At 49.6% G+C, this 11,520-nt stretch overlaps 3 protein-coding genes across 3 annotated transcripts; 2 read left to right on the top strand and 1 right to left on the bottom strand.

Moving 5' to 3' along the window:
• Nucleotides 1–1,393: 1,393 nt before the first annotated feature.
• PG998_014303 (transposase) lies at nt 1,394–2,301 on the top strand (the record flags this gene model as incomplete). The annotated part of the gene is made up of 2 exons (XM_066881119.1): nt 1,394–1,801; nt 1,936–2,301. Coding segments are annotated over 2 exons (774 nt in total), but the record flags the coding sequence as incomplete, so codon positions are not given.
• Nucleotides 2,302–5,278: 2,977 nt separating this feature from the next.
• On the bottom strand, nt 5,279–6,088 carry PG998_014302 (uncharacterized protein; the record flags this gene model as incomplete). Its single annotated transcript, XM_066881118.1, has 2 exons — nt 5,279–5,762; nt 5,928–6,088. 2 exons carry the CDS (start codon nt 6,086–6,088, stop codon nt 5,279–5,281), a joined length of 645 nt encoding a protein of 214 aa, XP_066723970.1.
• Nucleotides 6,089–7,369: 1,281 nt separating this feature from the next.
• On the top strand, nt 7,370–9,019 carry PG998_014301 (phosphoglycerate mutase; the record flags this gene model as incomplete). The annotated part of the gene is made up of 1 exon (XM_066881117.1): nt 7,370–9,019. The coding sequence occupies one exon, from the start codon at nt 7,370–7,372 to the stop codon at nt 9,017–9,019; it is 1,650 nt and encodes a 549-aa protein (XP_066723969.1).
• Between the last annotated feature and the right edge of the window lie 2,501 nt (nt 9,020–11,520).

Genomic DNA, 11,520 nt, shown 5'->3' with positions numbered 1-11,520 from the left:
CATCCGCCTTGGCCTGCTTCTTCCTGCCCTTCTCGCCATCCCAGTTGGGTCGGAATTGCAGGTCCCGGTCGAAATTAAGGTCATGGCGTAGTCTATGATTGTTGGGGATCTTGTCGATGTCCAACTCGCTCAATTTGGCTTTCGTTACCGGCGTACTTGCATTGTGCGATCTGTACAAGTCTGTCAATGGGTTCCCTGAAGCCATTCCAGGGTGGTGGTTGTTCTGGCAAGACTGGCTCAGCTTCTTTGCTTCCAGACACGATGGCTCTGCTCTCGGCTCCAGATCCCAGGTCTCACGTGCATCTAGACTAGATTGCGGGCGTTGTCGTGGCTTATTTCCTCCCATCCTGTTGCCACTAGCTTGGTCACTTGTTTCGCTGAGCTTTGTGGGCAACAGATAATCAAAAGAATAAATAAAAATAGTTAACCAGCCTCAGAGTATAAAGGTGAAGTTTGCGGAAAAAGTTTTCTGGAAGTTGACCTAGGCAAAATTCGCAAGGATAACAAGCAATCAAAGTTCAGCCAGAAAAGGACTAGAATAAAATAAAGCCAGGTAGTCTCTACCAAGCGAAAGGGGCGTATATTTATTTCCCAACACGCCCAGCCCCTATTATTTGCCACCGTAGGCTACACATGGGCCGAGCAGGTGAGAAGCACCAGCTGCCATGTCCAAAAAAGCCCTTACCATGCAGGAAGGTGTCAGGTAGGCCTCGACAGCTCAGGGCTGATACCTGCGCGTGAGTTGGTAGCCCGCCCCACATGACACAGCCGCGTTTTCCTGTGGCCCACCCCTTAACCTTCTCCCACCTCCCTCCAAGCTTCATGCGCTTCTGGCACGTGGGCCGAGCGACAATAACTTCCATGCAAGGGTCACGGTCAACATAATCAACCTTCAGTACAGGTAGTAAGTCTTGATTTTCAATAATCTATCAACAATTTTACGGCTGGTCGTACGGTTTCCCATACTACATGGCACGTCCCGTGCTAGTTTGTCGAGATCTTCAAGTGCTGCAATGATCATGCGCATCTCTGCCGTCTGTCCTCTCCATGCAGGGTATGACTCGCCTCTCGCTTGCCATTACTTCCCTCATAGCATTTGTCACACCTCAGCGGTTACAACCTGATGCTTTTACTAGTGGGTTGATGAAGACGTCGAAGTCGTGGCTAAAAGCACCCTGTTATCTAACTCTGCCCCCATGCATCGAGCGAGCGGGTAAAAGGCAATGTACTCTGCACTGCCTGCTCATTGGTGAAGAGCGATCGGGTTAGATGGATGGGTGAATTATTATTGCATACAACTCGGCAGGGCCATCCCTCCTTTGGTGATTTACAAGGGCAAATCGGTCCAAGAGCAATGGTTCCCCAAGCACTCGACGAGTTCAAAGGATGGAAGTTTGATGCAAGTAATAAAGGCTGGACGAATGACGAGATCGCCGTCAAATGGCTCGAAGATGTCTTTATACCGGAAACCGCCCCGAACGACCCGAAGGATGCCCGTTTACTTATTCTGGATGGGCATGGCAGTCATACAACCGACGATTTCATGTCCCTTTGCTACCAGAATAACATTTACTTGTTATTTTTACCCCCTCATTCATCACACGTTCTTCAACCCCTCGATGTTGGGGTCTTTGCCCCCATGAAGGCGTATTACCGGAAGGAGATCGGTTTCCTGACCTTATTAACGGACTCAGCCCCTATCGGCAAACGGAACTTCCTTATATGCTATGCTAGAGCCCGTAAAAAGGCTTTATCGGCCCAGAATATCAAGGGTGGTTGGCGTGGTAGTGGTCTTTGGCCCGTATGTGTTGCCAAGCCACTTACCAGCCCTCTTTTACTCGAAAATAGCAACCGAAAGCGACCAGAAGAGACAACACAGGTCTCAGCTAGTCAAGATAAGGCCCTCTCACCTATCCAGACTCCTTTGGCTAATAGTGTATTATGGTCAACACCAAAAGGTGCATTGATCTGGAGCGCCAGATTCGACACTTTCACCAACTGGGTCAAAGCGACCCTACTACACAACGCCAGCTATTCAGGAAGATCCAAAAAGGATACCATGAGAAGGACTCTCTATTAGCTAATGCAGAATTGCAAATCCAGTCCTTAAAAGAGAAGTTGGAGCTCGCAAGGCCTCGAAAGAAGCGAAAGGTACAAATCAGCCCAAATTCGAGATTTGCATCAATTGAAAGCATACAGTTTACAAGGGAAGGGCCGGGCCAGGTTGAAATTGAGGAGTCGGATTCTGAAATATCTACTGTATCTACAATTGAAAGCGATTGCATTATAGTCCAGAATTGAAGGAATGGTGGCTATTTGGAGTTGTTGGTCAATTTATACCTTGAATTTTATTGGGGGGTCAATTACAGGGGGGGTCAATTATGGGGTGACGTACGTTAAGTGTTTCTGGGGATCATCAAGCACGGAGTTGCAATGTCCACAGGTATGCACATCGATCGTATGTTCAGCCATACTCACAACCTCCCCCAACATATTTGGCAGATATGCTCAGCTTGGTGATGTTCACCAATACCACTAATAGGTATATAAGATTCTCAAAGAGTGCAATTTCGCAACTGGTGCGAATTGTTCAGATGATCGGCCTCTGATGTGGTTTTAGTGACCATGTAGCAGTAGGGACATGTGACGAATCCGGTCTTGTCAACAATGCTGTAGGCTATGGGATCGCCTGCATTGCAATCGGCAGGGGAAAATGATCTTGGTTAATCCTGGTAAAAGCTTTCGCATCCTCTGGTGGACAGAAGGAAATCCCTAGAAGCTCGTACATGGTCAATGGTAGGCCATCTATTGTGTGGCACTTGTTCACCACGGCGATCGGGGTGGCAATGCAGTACGGCGATTCGGAACGCTTTTTGAATAGCTGGTGGGTCGTAATTGGCCGGGTCAAGACCGAGTGCATCGAAAGGGCTATACTCTAGCCAGGGTGAGTTCATAGTGGTGAGGATGGTGAGGATGGTGAGGATGGTGAGGATGGTGAGGATGGTGAGGATGGTGAGGATGGTGAGGATGGTGAGGATGGTGAGGATGGTGAGGATGGTGAGGATGGTGAGGATGGTGAGGATGGTGAGGATGGTGAGGATGGTGAGGATGGTGAGGATGGTGAGGATGGTGAGGATGGTGAGGATGGTGAGGATGGTGAGGATGGTGAGGATGGTGAGGATGGTGAGGATGGTGAGGATGGTGAGGATGGTGAGGATGGTGAGGATGGTGAGGATGGTGAGGATGGTGAGGATGGTGAGGATGGTGAGGATGGTAGGGTGGGGTAAATGGGATTGGCAGATAATTAGTTCACATCCATTTGTCTAGACTGGAAAATGGTTTCACCGTAAACCGGCGAATGGTAAAGCTTACACCGCCCACTTTCCTCCCGTTATTTAGACTAGCGCACAACACATACCAAGGACCCTGACTAAAATGAGGATACTGCGACCTTTTACGTAGAAACAATGATAGGATAGGAAGATTAGTAATGCTTTAAGATTGTTTAAGATTTAAACCACAATCTGACTTTTGCTTGCATTGTTAGATTCAATTATTAGCTGAATCAGAACCAAGCCCTTACTGTTCCCAACTCCCCCCGAGTTGAACGGGAAGTGTGCCGGCCGTACGTCGTGTGCAATCTCTTCCCACCAGGATCACCGTGGAGGCTAGGACCAAGGGATCACGGGAGCGCAGAAGGGACGACAGTAGCGTTAGATTGTTGGTTACTGTACCGAACTAGAGCTGAAAACATGCTTCAACATAAGCATACACAGAGTCGCCGTGTGATATTTGACGCATTAACATGTGCCACGTCTTCACCCGAACTGCATGCCGCTGAGACTCGTCCGAAGGTCCTCCAGCATTCCCACCATCTTCTTTGCCAAGGTGTCCCGCTGCAACTTGCGTCTATAGTCCTTGTAGTAGTCTGGCGCGTGCCTCGCTCCATTCTGCACAGATCCTCTTGGACGGCCTGCCTGCGACAGCTTTGCACCGTTTCCCCCATTCTGGGAGAGCATTGCCGTGGTTGTGCCGTCATAATCGGGACAAGGCGGAACGGAAGTATCCAGGAAATTACACACCTGACAATCAACATATTCGAGAGAAGGTGCAAAAAGAGGAAGAGCAACGAAGGGCGGCGGAGGAGGAAAGACGAAAAGTGGCGGAGGAAATACGGAAAGCGCGGGAGAGCGCTCGTGAGAGACTTCGTCTCGCACAAGTGGAAAGGGAGCAGAAATCAGCTGCCGAATGGACAGAAGCCTTGAGTAGATACCGCATGCGTTGGGCTGATATCAAATCCATACATCCAGGTCAGGTTCGTTTATCCAATCGCCGTCTTACGTGCTCTCTAACAAAACTTATAGGAAATGACGGGGAGAAATATTCCTTGGCCGGTCAAATCCGGCCTGTTGCAAGCCGTGAATAGAGACAGCGTTTCTGAATTTGTTAAGAAAGCAATGAGCAGCGAAGATACGGCTGAGAAGAAGTTCATGCTGATCAATGCAGAGACTAAGAAGTGGCACACTGATAAGGTTATGCAACACTTTGGAAAGGACATTGTCGAAGGGGAAGTGCATGAGGAGCTGGCTACTGTTGCAAAGGTGATGATTGAGTTGAGGCAGGAGGCATCCCGACAAAGACAGCGCTAGACGGACACTTACCTAGATACGGATGAGCTTCGGGCTGCCGTACTTATATTAGACCAGACTTAAGAAGATCTTGACGGCTAGTTAGGCTTACGCATGCTTTATGGATTGGCCCTGGTGCTTGGAAGCATATGGATAGGTGGGAAATCGTATTTGCCTTGCTGCAGTCGGCCGTGGCGACTCTGGTAAATTCAGCCAGGCCTGGCCGGCATGACGGACAACCGCGCTTTCCTGCCAATCATCCTCTAGGTATTTTGGAAGTCGACTTGGTACCGTGTTTTACACGACGATGATCGGTGACAACCTTGGTAGGTGATTTTGGAAATCCCGAGACTAAAACACAGATAAAAAAGATCATATTCAGCGAGGATGTGATGCTCTGATGATGAATTAGTTGCTGATTGTCATACATTACGTCCCACATGTGCCACTGGTATATCTAATCTGAAAAACAAACAACAGGCAAACCAAGGAAAAGGAAGACATGGCATGCCAAGTATTCTTTCGCATTCGCGTCACCGCATTCCATGGCAAGCCCGCCTCTCCTGTCAGTCTCATATCTCAAGCCCATCTAATAAGCCGAGATCACCCGCTGGCCTAGAATGTTGCGACCATGGCTGCCGGGTTCTCGGCTAGTCCGCTTCCTCCTCACTCTCATCAACCAGCCCAAAGGCACGCTTGATATCTACGAGAGATGGCATCGTCAGGGGGTCTTGGTTGTTCGTTACCAAAGGTTCCGTGCCGTACTTTTCGTCCTCTTTCTTGAACTTCATATTGTCGATAGTCGGGTTGTGGGCGTTGAGGAGTTTCATCCACGACTTCGCACTCAGACCAAATTTTGCAAGCATTGTATCGTTGACCGGAATCAGATCATTGATGTCGTCTTCGCCGGGAAAGTGGTCGTCGATATTGACGTAGTATTTCATATTTGCCTTGTCTATGAACTGCCCAAAGGCCAAGGTCGAGATGCAGAATTGGGTGCCCTGGCCTTCGACGGTTTCATTGCCGCGGCTCTTGAACATACTGACGTCATTGTCCTTCTGGAACTTCATGATAGCGTCACTCTCGGCGGCTTGGAGGGAGATGCGGTCAAGATGAGCACCGTGGTAGGAGTTGCTGACTCCTTTCGGTCCATCTTTCGCTTGTATTCGCCGATCTCCTTATAATACGTGAAGCCGATGTTGTTGAGGCATTTGGGTTGTTGCTTGGCTCGTTTTGTAGCAGCTATGTGCAGATTTCTGATTTTTTCATATCGAGATCTCGCAGTTACTATCATCATACCTCAAACCGTTGCCCTCTTCTCCGCATCCTTGTTCTTTTTTGGGTTGCTTTGCTTCGTACACGCTGTCGATCTGCGCAAAGGCTACAGTGTCTACGCCCCCGAAGCTGCGTAGCCGGTTTCTACTGTAGGAGAATTCCCCAATAATCATGGATGGGACCATGGTCTCCACCCACCTGAGACCTCACCTACTATATTGCAAAGACTGTTGAATATCGCAGATGATGCTCGCACCGATGCGGATCTCTTTGACCTCTACTACGGTACTAATTTCTATGGAGGCCAATGTCACAACTTCCATGCCAAGCTTATAAGTACGTAAACCCCAGTATGATGAGATTTTCAACCTCTCACCCAGAACTAGCTTAGTACGGCTCTTCCGTCGCGGTCGTGGGATCAGGCCCTGATAACCTTCTGACGCAACACAATTCAAGGCGCATACCTTCTTCCGGCTTGCGCTCAAATCGTTTCTGACACACCCCAATTCCGTTACAGAACGGCTCCATTAATTACTCTTGATCGGGCCAAATTTGGCACGCTATGTGCGCATTTAGGCTTGAGTTGATAAAGCCTCCTATTTCAAGGTAGTAGGGATGCGAGCTACTGTACCCTAATAACGGCTTAAGCATTTTATACTTCATACTCGTGACTCTTGCCGTCTTCTTCCGCAGTGGTCGTGTCTAGCACAAGTCCCGACCCCATGTCTGGTTTCCGCCCTATGACGCTGCCTGCTTACCTAAACCAAATTTCCTATATATATAACCAAGTAGCTCACCTCCCATTTCTTGACTTCCTCCTTGAATACATACATCGTTTTCTCACATTGACTACGCTCCCAGTTGTATTACTGGCCCCTTACCTAGCCTTTACCCCCGACTTGTATCACATCATCATTCAATATGGAATGCAGTTACAAATTTTCCCGCGTCCCAGGTGTTTTCTACGATCACACAAAAGGAGCCGAGGACGGCCCCCATCCCCGACACCCATCGCGACTCAAGATCAGCTAGGTATCATCCAAGACTGCAAGGATGATACGAAACCCTTACCGCCAGATTCCCAATCCCAGTGGCAGCGATTAGAGAACCACGTCACTCATCTCAACAAGCACGGTGGAAGCAATGAATCATATAAGGTGATCTACGTCGTCCGCCACGGCGACAGTGTGCATAACGCAGTTATGAGAGCTGTAGGCGGACAATGGAAGGTATGAGTGCCTGGGTAGCTGTTTACCCGAGTACAAATGTCGACTAATCCATTCTAGGAGAAATGGGCTTATAAAGCCGGAGCTAATCTGGAAGAACTTCCTCCACTGGCAGACCTTGAGTCACTCAGTGACGACGAAAAGCGGTTGACATGGGCTGACGCAGAACTCAACCCAAAGGGAATAGAACAAGCACGTAAGATTGGGGACTTGTTTGTCAAGTGGAAGAAAGAGAACGGGATGCCATCACCAGGAACTATCTACACCAGTCCTCTGCGTCGCTGTCTTGGTACCACCAAGCAGATCCACAACGGCGTGCACCAACAAAACGGGCTCGACCCCCGGCGGGTCATCAAGGAGAACCTCCGTGAGCGACTGACGAACCACACTTGTGACAGCAGGAGCAGTCGCGCATGGATTGAAGAACATTATCCAGAGTGCTCCTTCGAACCCGGTTTCAAGGAAGAAGATGAGCTTTGGAAGCCCAAACCAAACGACCCAGAGGATGAAGATAAGCACACATCTCGCGTCAAGAGCGTGCTGGAGGATATATTCAATACGGACAGTTCCCAGTTCGTGTTGATGGTAACTCACTCGTTCGCTATAACTGCTCTCCACTTGGCCGTCGGGTCTCGTCCAATCCGCCTCCTAGAGGGGGCTATGCTGGCTATGCTGGTCAAAGCCGAAAGAAAGCCAGCGATCGGAGGATTTGAGGACATGTACAGGGCGGAGCGCAGTCAGATGCAGTATAAATTTACCCCGAAGGGAAACGAGATCATTCGGCAGTTCTCGCAATTCTGGACGCACGAGTCGGCCATGAGAGACGTCCAGGCCTACTTCGATGGTGAGGAGAACCATCACTACGCTCCACTCAACAAATGGATAAAAGCTAGGACACCGTTTACCAATCCATCCAACCCAAAGCTGGCAGAAAACGATGAGGTTTTCATCATTGGCAATCGAGCATCCTTTGACGTCGCACAGTACGATAAGCCCTCATCTGCCGGCATGTCCATGATCCATCTACTCGCTCTTTCTAGGAAGCGCATTTACAACGGTGTCTCCTTGAATAAGGAGAATGTCTATCTGATAGACAACATGATCGATCTCTTCAAGTCGAATTGGAAGAAAGTGGAATTTCGGAATAAGGTGTTAGCTCACCAAAGAGAGGCCATTGAAAATGCCAAGGGCAGAAAGGACGACGAAAACTATAGGCTTGCATTGAAGCACTACGAAGAGTTGGAGAGCAGCATACATCAGCTCCAGGCCGAAGACTTCAAATTCGGCTTGCACCTCTTCCCAGATCAAAGCATCCCCCACCTGCACCTGCACATCATTGCAGCAACCAAGAGTATGCGCAAATACAGCACGTCGCACCATGACCAGAAGACAAAAGATGCTCTGGAGGTACGGGATATGATAAGGAATGGCAAGGTCCAAGTTCCGACGCACGATACGACTACAACCGTGACGGAGGCCGCAGACTGTACGACGAAAATCACCATCTGCGAGTGTAGTGACGGATGTATGGTCATTGCCGAAAATGGCAGGTTCGAGAAGCCTGACAATCTCGAAATTTGCATGAAGGAATACAACAAAAGTTACACATGGTTCATCAGATTGGTAGATACTACGGTCAAAATGGTCTCAATCTTTGCACAAGACGTCATGGGCCAAGAGGTGCTCGAGATGCTGAGGGAAGACCACCTAGACAAGGCAAGACCCTACAATTACACTCAGTTGGTGGCGTTCCAAGCTGCCGAGCTACTTGCCCGCATCAGGGCAGCAAAAGCTCAGCCAGAGCCCGAGGATTGGCAGTCTGACCTGGACGCGACGCTTCTTGAGTTTGCCCGCATACAGGTGACTGGGGCAATCTACGAGACGGAGTGACAGGAGAAGCTGTTCGTGGAAGTGATGGCGACGAGGAAGCAGAACTCGGGCCGGATCATCCAGACACGCTGACCAGCATGAATAACCTTGCTTATACGTGTGAGGGCCAAGGCCGGCTACCTGAAGCTCTTGCTTTGATGCAGGAATGTGTGCGGGCTAGGCGAGATGTCTTGGGTGCTCAAGATCCCCATTATCTATCTTCATTAAAAACATTACATGCTTGGGAGCTGAAGCAAGCTGGCGCAGATGCCGGTTGAGTATTAAATGGTCGATCGTGTTAGGATTCTGCATTTCGGGGTAACGATGGTGATCGTGGTCTCAAAGAAAATTATAAGACTAAATTAATAAAGGATGCGACGATCACGAGATGGGAACTCGCGCATACTGTGATAATAGAAGATGAAATGTGCGTCGAAGCTGGCGATGGCCGATTGCTTCTGTCTCATCTTCCTATCCAAATTGAAGTCTGCGGGCGAAGTCCCCGGAAACATCGATTGGAAACTCGAATGGCTCAGGCAGGCCGTCCTTGGTGAGACAAGAGTCATATCAATCACGAATGGCTTGCACATTTTCATGACAGGCTACAGGCACAGTCAGAGCTTGAAACAGCAACAAATACCATGGCTAGCTTCCATCCGACATAATTGAGCAAAGTCCAGGCATGGGATCAGGACTCGTGCCAGCCGTGCTTCTCGTGCTTTTTGGGCCCTCTGGGTTGGGGCAACAGGCACATAATGATGGATATAGTGGTGATAAAGGCTCGAGCTCCGGTGTAGAAAGTCTTACTATCTCAGGCGCTCTCGAACAGGCTGTGCTTCGAGAGATGAACGAGATAGGTTTCCCCTGGGCTCCAAAACTTCATGGATGGAGCTTCACATTCGATAACTTGATCGGATACCCATTTCTGGCGCTGTCCTGGATCAAAGGCTTACCCCTCAACTGGACTTCTACCGACCCATCGAGGCCATTTCGAGACAGGGTGCTCGCCCAGATCGCCGAGATACATGTGTCTCTCATTGAGTCCACAAAAGAAAACAGTACGTAAGGCCGTTCCTACAAGTGCAACTACTTATCGAAGTTCGTAGAGGGCCCCGCAATAGAGTTGGAAATCGCCAGGCCTTTATACTCGCTTGACCAGAGCCTCGTTGTCTCAGACTTTGCTGTGGCAGTGCCCAGAAGCCTGACTCTCCGTCATCCCGGAAATGCATAGGTCGTCGGTAGCCATGAATGCCACGCGGGCGAACCTGGAGTCGTCGAAGGCGGAACCGGCTTCATCGCTCAAGGATATGATATCATGTAAAATATTCTACGATGATTCGATGCAGCCGGGGAGCACCTTTTCGAGGGGATGCAACGCGTGGAGGAACTGGTCCAGCGGGCCGTGCGCAGCTTCCACCTCGCAATGAGGGGCTTAGGACGGGCGGGCAGGTGGATCTAGGTAGGCGAGGGTCACTGTGTATTGTTTTGATAGTCAAATAGTATATAGGGTGGGCATAAGGCCATTTAAGGAAACGATATATTCGGGAACGATTGTATTCAGTTAGGTTTAGTCCAGAATGCCACTCCACTTCCGTATGCACCAAGAGCAATGCTCACTGGTTAAGCTCCTACGGTGTCCTCCATACATCTCATATGGCTCGTCCAAGATGACACGAGTATGTTTTTAACATCTCGAGACGAGTTTACCCTTAGCGTCTGTAATGGCATCTGTCGTGAGCTCAAGGCACTCTTCGGCTTGGCCACAAGTGCAGACTTGGAGGCACCCATAACAAACGCAGGCTCCCACGACTAACGGGCATATTTTTTTATTTTTTTTGAATCAAGTTTATTGTCCGTATGCAGCTACCTAGCTATGACAGACACTATGACAAACCTAGCCCTGAAGAGGGCTTACTCGTTTGAAGACAGGAGAGTAAAATCCGGAAATTCCACGCTCAACTTGCTGTCCATGCACAGCCAGTTCATTGTAGTTAGCAAAAGGGAAGCTTTGTTTCCCGTAGAAACGAGAGCAGAGCTCCCCGTCCACGCATGGTAGTGAAAAGGACGGTAGTTGTGAGAGGGAGCCCCATGAGCTGCCTCCGTAGTTGCTGTCGCTGTCTGCTGAAGTGCCGACAGTAGAGTAGGAGATGTGTTGTCGTATGTGACTGGCACGCCCTGGTGACGCATGCAAGGCGGATCCAGCGTCCAAGGGACACCTAAGCGAGGCCTGGCCCTGGGAACACCAGTACAAGCGAATGTAGAACAAGAAGATTAAACGTCTCGATCTCTTAGAGGCGCCGAATCACGGGCAAAGACAGGTAAGTGGGCAAAATATACAATTGAACTTCTGCGACGCACCTACGTCACGAAAGTCCCGACGCACCGCGTCTCGTCAACACTCCTAGAGCACATCTGCCGTACTGGTAAAGCACCCTGGTAAAGCACCCTGGGCAAGCACCCTGGGCAAGACCGGATATGAGCCCGCTATAAAAGCCCGACATCACTGGAGACCTACTGATTGT

Source organism: Apiospora kogelbergensis, assembly GCF_038363985.1.
Source record: "Apiospora kogelbergensis strain CBS 113332 chromosome Unknown utg000010l_segment0_segment0, whole genome shotgun sequence".
NCBI lineage: Eukaryota > Fungi > Ascomycota > Sordariomycetes > Amphisphaeriales > Apiosporaceae > Apiospora > Apiospora kogelbergensis.
Note: the sequence above shows the minus strand (reverse complement) of the source record. Positions and strands in the feature narration are given on the sequence as shown.